The 13,129-nt window shown below is 37.6% G+C and overlaps 1 protein-coding gene across 1 annotated transcript in view; it reads left to right on the forward strand.

Moving 5' to 3' along the window:
• Window positions 1–13,129, forward strand: part of VIPR2 (vasoactive intestinal peptide receptor 2) — a 46,294-nt gene that overhangs the window by 20,488 nt on the left and 12,677 nt on the right. Inside the window, exons 5-6 of the mRNA XM_010007044.1 lie at window positions 5,958–6,055; window positions 10,421–10,562. Of these exons, the coding sequence (XP_010005346.1) occupies window positions 5,958–6,055; window positions 10,421–10,562 (240 nt within the window). The remainder of the gene's footprint in view (window positions 1–5,957; window positions 6,056–10,420; window positions 10,563–13,129) is intronic.

Raw genomic sequence — 13,129 nt, forward strand, 5'->3', positions numbered from 1 at the left:
GAAAGAGCACAGGTTCTTTATTCCATTTCTATTTGCATTTGCTTGTTTCACAGTGTTTCTAAAGCACTGAACTCAATTGCCATACCCAGTTCTGAGTTTACAAGATTTGTACAGCTTAAGGTTTACTGATGTGTTCTTCCGTATGAATATTTGCATAATATCGAAAGAATTCTTACACATGATCATGAAGTTGCAAGACCACAAGTTCTAATATACTTGCATGTAACTATATCTGTGGATACTGGGCTCTCTTACAATATTACAGGAACACACTAGCCCATAGAATTAAAACAAAAAATATTATTTTTTTAAAGTAATTTGGGATTATAATGATTGTAAATACTTTATTAGAGATCAATTATATTTTTGGTTAAATGAATAAAGAGGTGTGGGGTTTTCTTTTACGTTCAAGGTGACATCTGATCAATAGTAAAACTACTTTGCACAAAGAGTCAAGCCTTAAACTTTCTTCAGTGTTTTGACCTTCAGCACTCAATTACCCTATCACCCCTAGAGGTCCTTCCAAACCAAGGTCGAGGTTGAAAGATCCACTTGGTAACCATCAGCTTTGCCTAGGAGGCTTCTGTGCTGTGTCTGTTCTGTAAATAAACAGAAGACTTTTGTCTCCTGAACTAGGTAAAAATAACATGAAACTAAAGGAAACATTAGCTGAAGAAGGTAACTCTTCTAAGAAAGCAGAACACAGGTTTATGCAAGAATAGATTTTACCAAAAAGTTTACTGAAGATAACACTAATTACACAAACTCATACTAATTAATTTCATTTTTATAAGCGTGGTTTTTCATACCCTTTTAAAACCTGTTAACATTAGGCAGCCACAGAAGAAGAAGAAGCATTTTAGGATTAGATCTCTATTGTCTAGAAAGCAGTTACAGGTTCTGTAAACATTTCCATAAAATTGTTCTGAAAATCATAAGCCACTGATTTTGGCCGTGCCTAAACCTCTTGAGTTTAGTTTAGTGGTTGTAATTTGAATATTTTCTTCAAGAGTTGAAAATTAATTTTTGGATTTTAGTTTTGGAATCAGTATTTCTCAGATAATCCTGTGAATATTTTGCAGAGGCCAGCTCCAGTTGAATTATATAAACCAGATAAATTTCAGTGTTGTTACTCTGTGTAACCAATTCCAAGAGAAGAGGAAGTAATCTTGAGTTGAAATTTTTCCTGACATGAAGAAATACAGAACATATACACAGAATCAAGGCTTTCCCATGGGAATATTGGTCTGACTGCAATTTCCCAATAGTGAATTCTGGTCCACATTCACCCCTGTAAACATCTCAGTGCATGCTATCTAAAGACTATAGGAACTGCAGATCGTATGAGTCTGTAAATCGGTTGAATCTCTGTTCTTCATTTATGAAAGTATAGTAGGTGCTGTGCTTAGAACAAGAACTAGGGAAGGAGAAGAATGTAGGAGCAGTACAGTTCATTCTGAAATGATGGGCAAAAATATGGAAAAAGTGAGCAAAGGCAATGCAGACTAAACATGGATATAATTTTGATATACTTGGAACAAAACAATTTACGTATTTCCTAAACAAAAACTTCGAAGGCAAGACAAAAAAAGAAAAAGAGGATGTACAGTCTTTCTCCAGATCTGGTATGCTTGGGCCTTTCAAAGGATTATTAACATCATAAAAATACAATACATAGATGAAAGAATTGTTTGATAACACAGTGATGACTGTTTTATAAGCACCAAATTTGTTGAATTGCAAGTAATTGCATCAGAAGTGATCAGAAGACAAAGAGGTTTGTTCTTACCCACATGTCAGGTTTTATTAAGCTACTTTGTAGTTCCCAGGATAAAAAAGAGTTGTCCCTGTGTTCACTCTTCCCAGGTCTGTGTGCATGGCTTTAGGATACCTAGAGAGACTCTTATCTCTGCTCAGCAGTAATGCAATGTTGAACATCCCTGTTATTATTAAAAGTGTATCTCTAGCAATCAATTTTTTCCATTAAAGTGAACAAGAAGTCTTCCACTCAGTATTTAAACAGTGCAGATTTATTGTCATTGCCACTTCTTTTGCAAATGATATTTATCTCTCTCAAATTTACAGTATTTACATGGTGGATGTTAAGAATTTTTGATTTAGAGACCATTCAGGCTTCTGTTTGTTCACTCTGTAGAAATGAGGTCTGCAAATGTCAAAAAGATGATAACAAATAGAACACATTGTGGAACTGCTGTGCATGATTTCTAAGCTCTACACTATATTTACAACTCCTGATGTGTACAAGGTCAAGAAATAAAATTCCTTCTCTTCCAGAGTACTGTTGACTGGGACATGAGGCTGCCAAATTGTGAAGTCATTTCTCGATGCATCTTTTTTCCATAATTTTGCAGAGCAGGTCAGGTTGAATAAATGAAGGAGAGTGCCCGAAGTATTTGCACTGTTCTTAGTGCCACAGGCTGTTGTAATTGCTGCTGGGAAACTGTTTATCACTCTATTCCCATAAAATTGCCTGTAGACTGGATGTTGTTCCTTGTGCTATGACAATAGCCAAATTAAAGAAGCATGGGGGTGCTCTGCAGGGCTTGTCTGCAGGCATAGGGTTAAGGGCTGTCCAAAAATGAGCCAAACTGGGGAGTATAATTGTGCCATTTTAGCAGATTGAAGGAACATTCTTCAGAACTGATTTTGTGTGAAATTACATTATTGTTTCAGAAAAAAATTTAGAACTCTATTGGAAAATAATTTTAGAAACATTGCTCAAGAAATGGTGGACTTAGAGTCCTATTTAGCAAACACAGGATTTGAGTGGAGAAATAGGATCTTTAGGGAGCATTTGTCTAAATGCAAGCACTTGTACACTCTGGATAGCTTCACTTGAATTTCAGAATCACAGAGTCACAGAATTGTCATGGTTGGAAAGGACCTATGAGATCACTGAGTCCAGCCATCCACACAATGCAAACCAAAAACACACCTCACCAAAAACACCCATAAAAAACCTCTACTGCCTCGGCTCTGGAGCATGCCCTGATGTGCCACATTTACATGTTTCTTGAATACCTGCAAGGATGATGATGCAACCACTTCCCTGAGCAGGCTGTTTCAGTGCCTGACCAGTCTTTCAGTATAGAAATTCTTCCTAATATCCAACTTCAGGCCATTTCCTCTGGTCCTGTCATTACCACAGAATCACAGAATATTAGGGGTTGGAAGGGACTTCTGAAGATCATTGACTCCAACCTCCCTGCCAGAGCAGGACCAAAAAAATAAAACCAAAAAACCCAAACAACCAACCAAAAAACCAAAACCAACCAACCAAAAATCAACAAAAATCAATAAAAACCAAACAGCAATGAAAAAAAGCACAACAAAACAAAAAACGCAACACACACAACTAGGGCAGATCACTCAGAAAGGCATCCAGAAAAGTCTTGAAAGACTCCAGAGAAGGAGATTCCACAACCTCTCTGGGGACCCTGTTTCAGTGCTCTGTAGCCCTCACAATAAAGAAGTTCTTCCTCATGTTGAGGTGGAACTTCTTGTGCTCAAGTTTGAATCCTTTGCCCCTCATTCTATCACAGGACACGAGTGAAAAAAGGTTGTCCCTGCTTTCTTGATGCCCAGCCCTCATGTACTTATAGACATTAATTAGGTCCCCCCTCAGTCTTCTCCTCTCTAGACTGAAAAGCCCCAGGTGTCTCAGCCTTCCCTCATAAGGCAGGTGTTCCAGTCCTTTAATCATCCTCCTAGCCCCCATTGGACTCTCAAATAAATCCCTGTCCATCTTGAACTGGGGAGCCCAGAACTGGACATAATACTCCAAATGAGGTCTCACCAGGGCCAAGTAGAACCTCCCTCAATCTGCTGAAGACACTCCTCTTAATTCACCCCAAGATACCACTGGCCTTTTTGGCCACAAGGGCACATTGTTGTCCCATGGATAACGTGTCTACCAGGACTCCAAGGTCCTTCTCCATGGAGCTGCTCTCTAGCAGATCACCTCCTAGCTTGTACTGGTGTGTTCTGTTGTTCTTCCCAGGTGCAGGACTCTGCACTTGCTCTTGTTGAAACTCACTAAGTTGCCCTTTGCCCAGCTTTCCAGCCTGTCCAACACCCACCTCCTGACAGCCTCCTTTCAGGTAGTTGTAGAGGGTGATGAGGTCTCCCCTCAGCCTCCTTTTCTTCAGACTAACCCCCCCAGTTTCCTCAGCCACTCCTGGTATAACCTGTTCTCTAGACCCTTCACCAGCTTGGCAGCTCTCCTCTTGCCATGCTTCACCACCTCAATGTCCTTCTTATACCGAGGAGTCTAGAACTGAACACAGGACTCGAGGTGCAGCCTCACCAGTGTGAGTACAGGGGCATGATCACTTTCCTACTGTGGGGCCTCTTCTTTGTCTGTAGATACAGTCCATGTTGACTGCTTGCATAGATACAGGAAGTGCTTCCTAGAAGGCCCAATGAAGAGATTTTCCATTGCCTTAGGTGTTTGTATTTGCAGTGTAGACACCAAATGCAAGGTGAAATGGAGCCTACAGTTTATGCCCACAGAGAGTCCCTAGGAACATAGTGGGGCTCTGCAAATGTACAGCAGGCTATAGAGAGTGACAAATACTTAGAAAGTCCATATTTTCCTCATCTCTGCAGTAAATTACTGTTAAGTAAAGCAAACAAAACATTAAAATGTCAGGACTATTGTTGAAAAGGCCATCGCAGTTTACTTCTCTAATTAAGAAAAGAGATTTCTGTTTCATGTGGCACCTTGCGTGCCACTTTCAGCTCCTGATGAGCTTGGCAGTTGCTATGAATACACTTAAGAACTATGGCAGTTGTTTCCGTTTCTTTTTCCCCTTTAACCATACCTATGATAGTGCAGTTCCAAGATTCATTTAATGTAGTCATTTCCATATTTATATAATATTTGCTAAGTGAATGTCCAGCTAATTTAATCATGAATCAGGGTTGCTAAAATTGCCTTTTTACTTGAACTTTTAAACACTATAAAAATGTGATTTGCTTTTCCTTCTGCCTTCTTTGTTGATTTAAAAGTATTGCTTCCTTGCTACTTTCAATAAACATTGTTCAAGGTGTGTGATGTAACCACGTGCACTAAATGCTGAAATTCTGCCTGTTAGTTGTAGCACAATCTACACTGCTATTAAAAACTTTAATTTTGTGTCATAGTAAAAAACTTTACAACTTTAATATTTTATCTAGCTTCGTTGGAAAAGAATGTCAGTCAAATCACTTTGTTGGAGACAGAAATGAAGAAGCTTAATTCTGCGAGTATCTAGAATTCTCTTTCTTGAAGTTGTCATTCAGAATAGGATTTAATGTAATATGTGGCTGGTAAATTTACAGATAACTACAGTTAATCAGAAGACTGTGCACTTCAGTGTGCTTTTCTTCTGTTGAAAAATTTCCTTTCCAAGTTTTGGCAAACAACTTAGCAAAGAAAGGAAGCGTTGTTTGGGTCACAATTTAAACAGTATTTTAACATTTAAATTGGGAAATTAATGAGACTTAAACATGTCTTTAAAATTAAACTCAAATATAAGTGCATTATGAAGTACACTGGAGCAGGACTGAGAGAGATTCTCTTTCTCAGAAATAATCCATTCTTTGAAACTGTGGCTTATTCTTCCCAGTTTGACTATGTTTATGGAAGTTAATGAATCTGGTACTTTCTTTGACCTCATTGACATGGGATAATCAGCTGAAATTGTACCAGCTTGTGTGTCTAAGTTTTGAGTTCCAGAGGCTGAATTTTCTACTGAGGTCAATTGGCTTGAGATGTTGCATTACAAAAATATGTTGGAATAAAAATACTGCATTCTCATCATGTACTGCAGAGAGAAGAGTGAAAAGAATGGTATTTGTTCAGACTTCAGAGCCCTTAAATGGAAAATTATATCATTTCATGGTCAATTTTACCTATCAGTAAGTGATTTCTGCACATATATGTTTCTGTGCAGGTCAACTTCTATGTAAGGGTGAAGGCAATTTATACCCTTGGACACAGCGTATCTCTGATTGCTCTTACCACAGGAAGTATAATTCTTTGCCTTTTCAGGTATGTACTTTTCATCAGTAAATATGAACAATGATAAGACTAATTTAGCTATTGTCTGATTGCTTAGATATTTAGAAAATGCATTGAGTTTACACTTTTCTCCATTAAACAGCTGAAAGTAATGTAATGCTAACTTAATTTTGGCTCGCACTGGTCATATTAAAAAAATCCAAAGCACTTTACAAATGTATGTACATTACAGCCCATGCAAGAAAGAATAGTCGCTTAGGAATGGATTATATAAAACATTTTCTATTTGATTATTAAAATCAACACTTTGAATTGCTCTTGATAATTTGTAGGATGCTGATCTCAACACTTTACAAGTGAGCAGCCATATTTTGCAGAAGCTTCTGAGTGGTCTCTGGGGGTACTTTTATCAAAGGTGATCTTTAAGATGTCCAATTGGAATTGTATAGGTCTGGATAATTGTGCTGTAGCATAGTGCTGAGTGTGCAATGTTTTTGTTAAGTAGCATTAGGAAAGGCTGTGTTGTTTCTGCCTAATTTCTGGGAGTTATCTGAGACTAAAAGCCATCTCCGACTGATAAAAGAATTTGCAAAGTGGTATTATCAATATCACAGCTTTTCTCAGTTGCTCCACCTTCATGCCTTTATGTACCACTTCTAGTTGTCTAATAGAATAGCCTTGATATTCTCCATCCTAAACTTCACCCAACTTCTCTGTTTGACTCTACACCAAGAAAAATAAGAAAATGCATCTCAGATTTGGTAGAAAAGAAGTATATTTAATTTGTAGAGGACAGGATGTTTGTCAGAGCCTCCTTCCTCTCATGAACTATTCCTGTGGCAAGTTCTGTAAGCCTTTCATTCTGCCATCAAAATGTCTCAGTATTTAAATATTCAGAGACTATTCAGAGCAGATAGATAACCCATAATTACATTTTGGAATATCTTTGAAAAAATGAATGGAGGCACTCATGCTTATCTTCTCTTCACAAGTAAACACTACAGGCAGGTAATGCATTTTCAAAATGGCTAAAACCTAATAACATGTTTAAGACTGTGTTACAGACATCTGAATGTTGTCCATCACTAGAAGTCAGTTGTAACAAATAGATCAAGAATTTCAGAGGTGTAATCAAAACCTTAAACTTGGGTTTAAATATCCAAGTTGAGAACTCCCCCGTCTCTCTACTGAGTCAGTATAAATACCCAGGCTTTTTTTTCTTTTTTTTTTTTTTTTTAAGTCTCCCCCTGAAGAAACCTGTTTCTCTGTTACTTACAGGGAGTGTAGAGGCCTCCTAACTTAGTTGAATTAGGAACCCAAAGTAGTTGTAAAAATACCCTGTTCAGTATCTAGTTCCACAAGCACATGAGAAGCAGCTTTTTTTGAAAGGTGCAGATGAAGGAATTGTAAATTATAACATAATAGAAGTGAACCAAATAGCTAGATGTGTATGTTGGTTTGTCTCTCTGACATGTCGTAGGGCATCCTATACATTTTGATCATTTTTAAGGAGTGAGTCTGAGAAATGTGAATGTTTCTGTAAGTTTTAACTTTTTGCCACTCAGCTGGTAACACCTTCTATCCAATAAATGTATTTTGCCCTCAGAGATCCGAGGGTTCTTTACAGAGAATGTCAATATACTGCTTATAAAGATCAGTCACCCCTGAAACACATTCACCTTTGATTGTAACCAGTAAACTTTTACCTTGCTGCGTTTAAAAAGGAGAGCAAAGAGCAACTGTCCTAAGAGAAACTATTTAAAGGAGATTTGGTAGCTTAGTGGTGTGGTAAAAATCAAGGGTTGTTGTCAAGGTTTTGGGCTTTGAATTCTGGGGAGTAGTAAAAGAAGAAACTGTTAACATTTGGCATTGCTGGATTTGTATGCATATGCTACCAGTAACACTGCATTTAATCCTGAATATGTGCAGTATTTTTAATGCAAGAAAACACTGAATAATGTGGAGCTTAATTTAACTATAGGTAAATGTGTTCATGACAAGGAAGTGGAAATTCTTTTTTAAGTGTTACAACTTGACTTCTGCAGTCCATTACATACTGTTATGTACTGTCTGGCTGAGCAGATACAGCCTGAGGGCTTTGCTGTTGTTCACAATATCAGCTGTAAACACGTGAAAGGCAGAACTGTTGGGTGGGGAGAGGGGAGTTATATCTGACAGTTTCAATGCAGTTGCTATATTCTGTTTTGCATTTCTTCCAAAGTACTGGACTTGAATTAAATCTTTACAGAAACATTATATGGGTGTCCATTATTAATACTTGTAAAGGAAAGATTTAGAAGCATTGTAAAGGGAAATGATTTTATAGCTGGCTAATCTTTTAATCTCAAAACAAACACATAAACATGAACGTCTGTAAATACCTTGCCAGACTAAGCTGACAGCATTTTTCAAGTTTTTGTGGTGCCGCTCCCCACATAATACTTGATGTACTTACTGCAATTAAAGCTAATAGGTAACTTTCCAGCACAATATTTTCCTGTTGGAGGCTGTCAGTTTGTCAGGCACATTCTTTTGTCTGCAGTCTTACTTTAGAAACTGCAAAGATAATAATTTTGATTATTCAAAAGAAGTTGCTTTACCCTTCTTACAATGCAAGTTTCTATTTCTTAATTTTGAATGTCTAAGTTTGAATATATCACAAAGTTTTTAAAAAGTGAAAATCAAAATGACTGAAAATAAATAGTATTTTGCAGATGTTTTTAAAAAGGTTGGTTTGCTCCAACTCAGAGTGAAAGTATATTGTAGAACAGCTTATTTATACATAACATTGACATTCTAGATCTTAACTATAGATCTTATCTATTCTTCCTTCAGGGTTACTCCTGTATAACAGAAAGTTTTTTTTTAAAAATGAGTGCAGTTTCTCTGATATGTATTTCTTGCCAAAGATAAAATATTATTATGAAAAGTAGGAAATATGAAAAATATGAATAATATAATTTCTATAGGATGTGCTGTCACGTGTATCAACTGTCTTCAAATGTTCCTCATGTGGTATTTGTATCATGAGGCAGTCCCATCAAAGGTGTGAGAGCTTTTGCTTCATTGTTAAAGAACAGCATTTCTTTGTTACTCTGAATCATCATACACATCCCAAATAAAAATACTGTCTTGACCACTGCCTCCAAAATATTGGTTTGACAGCCATGTATAAATGCAACATCTATTTTTTCAGCTACTGAATGGGATGAAGAGCTAATCAACTAAATTAGTTACTGAAGAAAAATATTTTCCTCCAAATTTGCAGCTATTGTATATTTCTGAATTCCATAGGAACATAACAATGCAGCCCAATGTAATGGTGGTATTTCAGTTTTTCTCAGCACCTGTTTCAGCAAAGGCCATGCATAACCACAGAAATCACTGCATTTTTGACAACTGCTGTAAGTTGGTATCATGTCCTCTGCCAAACTAGGGACTAGCAAGATGGCTCTGTTATTTATTTCCCCACACTCACTCTATTATCCTTGCTGTCATAGTCACAGAATGGATTCTTTAGTATTCTTTAAAAACAGTGAACACTATTTGGAAGCTGCCACTGCATACTGCCATAGCATCCTATTGTATCTTCATTCTTTCATTTCTCATACTTGCTAAAATGTCCTGGCTTCTGGCTTATGTCCAGGTACAGTTCAAGGTGCTGGTTTTGACCAAAAATACCTCTTAGCAGTTTGGTTTCTGGGGTTTTGCTTTGAAAAAATTCTGAGAAGTTGGAAGATCTTGAAGGGAACATCTTTCAAGTGAAAAGCCCTCAATTTATAACTTTGTTCCCCTGAGCACTCATTCACTTAGAATATTCAATTTGTCAAGGTTTCACATGGCTGCTGGACTGGAGAAGTTTTACATCTCACTGAATAGATAGGCCATCGTAGTATTTTCAATGCATTTTTTAATTGTTCTTGCATATGCTCACATCATGGGATGAACAGCCATTATCTAACAAATTTCAGGAGTTAAATAAAAAAATAAACCAGAAAATAATAGGTGAGAGCATGTCTGAAATACATCCACAGTAATAATTTTTATTTGCAAGAAAAGCACTCGGATGAATGCACACACAGAGGAAATAATTATCTGTGTTTAGTGTCAGCTTGTGTTAAAGTGTGGGAGAAATACTACTGGGATCTTTTGGTCTGTGATACTGAAAAGGAGTAAGAGATACTTTATAATCGTATATTTTGGACATCCTATAATGATGAGGAGAAGGATGATGGTAATGATAAAACAGCAAGGCAGCACTGGCAATAAGATGAGGAAAAGTAAAGCTCTTACTCAAGGTTTGTATTACTAAGAAATGACCAAAGAGTAGCAGAAGTCTGTTGAAGAGCTTTCTGTCTTGAAATCTAAAATGCCTGTTTTTAAATCTCTTCTTAGAAAACTTCATTGTACTCGGAATTACATCCACCTGAACCTGTTCCTCTCTTTCATTCTAAGAGCAATCTCTGTTCTTGTCAAGGATGATATTCTCTATTCAAGCTCCAACACAGCTCATTGTCCAGAGGATCAAACCTCATGGGTAATAAACTTCATTTGCTACCTGGTATAATACTCGTGTCACTAAATTTTCCTTCCTGATCCTTTTAAGTATTTAGGAATACCAAGCTGTCACTTTAAACAATTCTGTAGACAATATAATGACTAAAAAAATGGTATACTAGAAGTAGTTGGAGAAAGTAGGCTGCAGCACAAGTAAGATAAGTTAAATGTTGTTTTGCATCTCCATGAAGGGACAACATGTCAACTACCAAAAACAGTAATAAGTAGCCATGGCTCAGAATTCATATGGCCACTGCATTAATGAGCTGGGAGGGTTTAGAACAAACAGGAGTACCATCAGCTGATAATATTTAAAGGCAGCTCATCTCGAAATGTTCCAGCAGCTTTGTCAGGGGTCCAGGAATTGGATAGGTATCAATGGAGGGAAAGAAATCAGTCAGGAAATTAAATATTTGCAGGATTTGTCTTTATAAACTCCTCTGTACATTCTGACTATGACAGAAGTGTTTCATCTGCATTCTTGGCAAGCTAATATGTTTGCTGCATTTTCGTTCACAAAGGTTAAAAAAATCTCAAGTATTGCTTTTAAAAGATTCACTGCTATATGATTTTCTCTGCCTCTGTTGTTTCAATCAAAACTGCTGCAGAAGAACCATAAAAATACTGCTGAATGCCTTCTGAATTTAATTTACTACAATTTAAGCTTGTGAGAAAAAAATGGAAGGACAATATTTATATTAATGAAACCATATTGTTCTAAAGCATAAAGTTCTTAGCAGTGAATATCAAGCTGTATGTCTGAATTTGTAATCTGGGATATTTCTAATGAAGACAAATGGGCTCTAAGTTAGTAGACCCAAAGTAGGCAAAATAGTTAGTAGGCAGACTGACAGGGGTCATCCAAAGTCCTTAGATCCTTGAAAGATTAGTCAATGGACTCTTAAAATACTACTTGATTTCTGCAAATTTCTTCTATTTTCCAGTTATTCTTGGCTGCAAAGCCTCATACTTTCCTATTTGAATATGTTCAGCTTTGTGAACTGTTGGACAGTTTCTGTTACATTATATGTGGGATGCTCTGACACCAGCTTGGCAAGCCTGCTTGGTCTTGCATTGGCTGGGTGCCACCTCTCAGCTCAGAGCATGTGGGCTTTGCCCCTTTTGTCATGTGTGTGATGTTCCACAGTTCTGCTGCATGCTCAGATGTCTAAAAGCACACAATTCAAAATGCAACATGAGTAGGTCCTGGAACTAAATGACACAGAGCCATCACCTTGGCTAACTCTTTACTGACAGATACCTTCACTGTTCAGCATCTGGAAATACACTTCATACAGGATTAGGGAAGGGAAAACATTTTCATGCAGGGTTCTGGTATGTAAATAGAGACTATAATAGAGGCAAGTATTGGAATCTAAAAGAGATTACAAAAATTTAGACTTTTGCTAATCTGGTTGTAAGTAGTAATAAGCATAACAACAAATTTCAACTTGGATTTATTTTCTCCGTGTTAAGTTTTCTGGCCTATTGCTGACCTGCAATGGATACAAAGCTTCATTGGATACAAAGGCCAGAGTTGACCAAACTAGATTTTTCTCTGGGCTTCTGTCTTTCTCACTGGACAGTTTATCTCATCTGCTTTAAGACTTTTCTGTCCATGCCTGTATCTCTTCATGAGCTGAATGAGGAGCTAGTTGGCTAGCAGGTGGCAGCTTACACCAGAAACCTTGCTTATGGGCAGGTCAAATTAGGTGAAGTTAATTCAAGCCTTTGGGCTCTTACTTAGTGGTCCATATAGGCATATACAGAGGCATAAATATAGGCCTGGATGTTACTTGTGATGCACTGAGATCTCTGAAACACCGCAAGAGGCTGATGGATGCAAAGAAGTATCTCTATGAAGACAAGCTGAGGGATTTGGGGCTGTTCAGCCTGGAGAAGAGAAGGCTCCAGTAGACCTTATGGCTGGCCTCCAGTACCTGAAGGGGCTACAGTAAAGCTGGGTAGTGAGAGGACAAAGGGTAATGGATTAAAGCTGGAAGAGAGGAGATTTAAGTCAGACATTAGGAGGAAATTCTTCACCATGAGGGTAGTAAGGCACTGTAATAGGTTGCCCAGGAAGGTTGTGGAAGCCACCTCCCTGCAGGTTTTCAAGGCCAGGTTGGATGAGGCTTGTGCAGCCTGGTCTGGTATGAGGTGTCCCTGCTCATAGCAGGGGTGTTGGAACCTGATGATCCTTAAGGTCCCTTCCAACCTTAACCATTTTATGATCTTATGATTCTATACCCTTCTGGCTTAGCAGCTGGTGACTGGGGTCCCTGGGGACATCTCACTTCATGTTAGACACCTATGTTTAGACAGAGGAATCGATTACTAAATGAGTAGGTTACCTACTTGGATTTTTAACAGAAACAGTGGAGGTATGAAGGGCATTTAAAATGGGGAAGGAAGTAAATCAGACAGAACCAAGAAGTTTTATTTTGTCCATTTGTTTTATCTGTTACAATCACCATATCACATTTCTCAGCTCAGTCTCAGTAGAAACATTTTCATGTTCAATGCTTATATCCCAAATTCCTGCTGATA

Source organism: Chaetura pelagica, unplaced genomic scaffold (genome assembly GCF_000747805.2).
Source record: "Chaetura pelagica isolate M959 unplaced genomic scaffold, ChaPel_1.0 scaffold17, whole genome shotgun sequence".
Classification (NCBI taxonomy): domain Eukaryota; kingdom Metazoa; phylum Chordata; class Aves; order Apodiformes; family Apodidae; genus Chaetura; species Chaetura pelagica.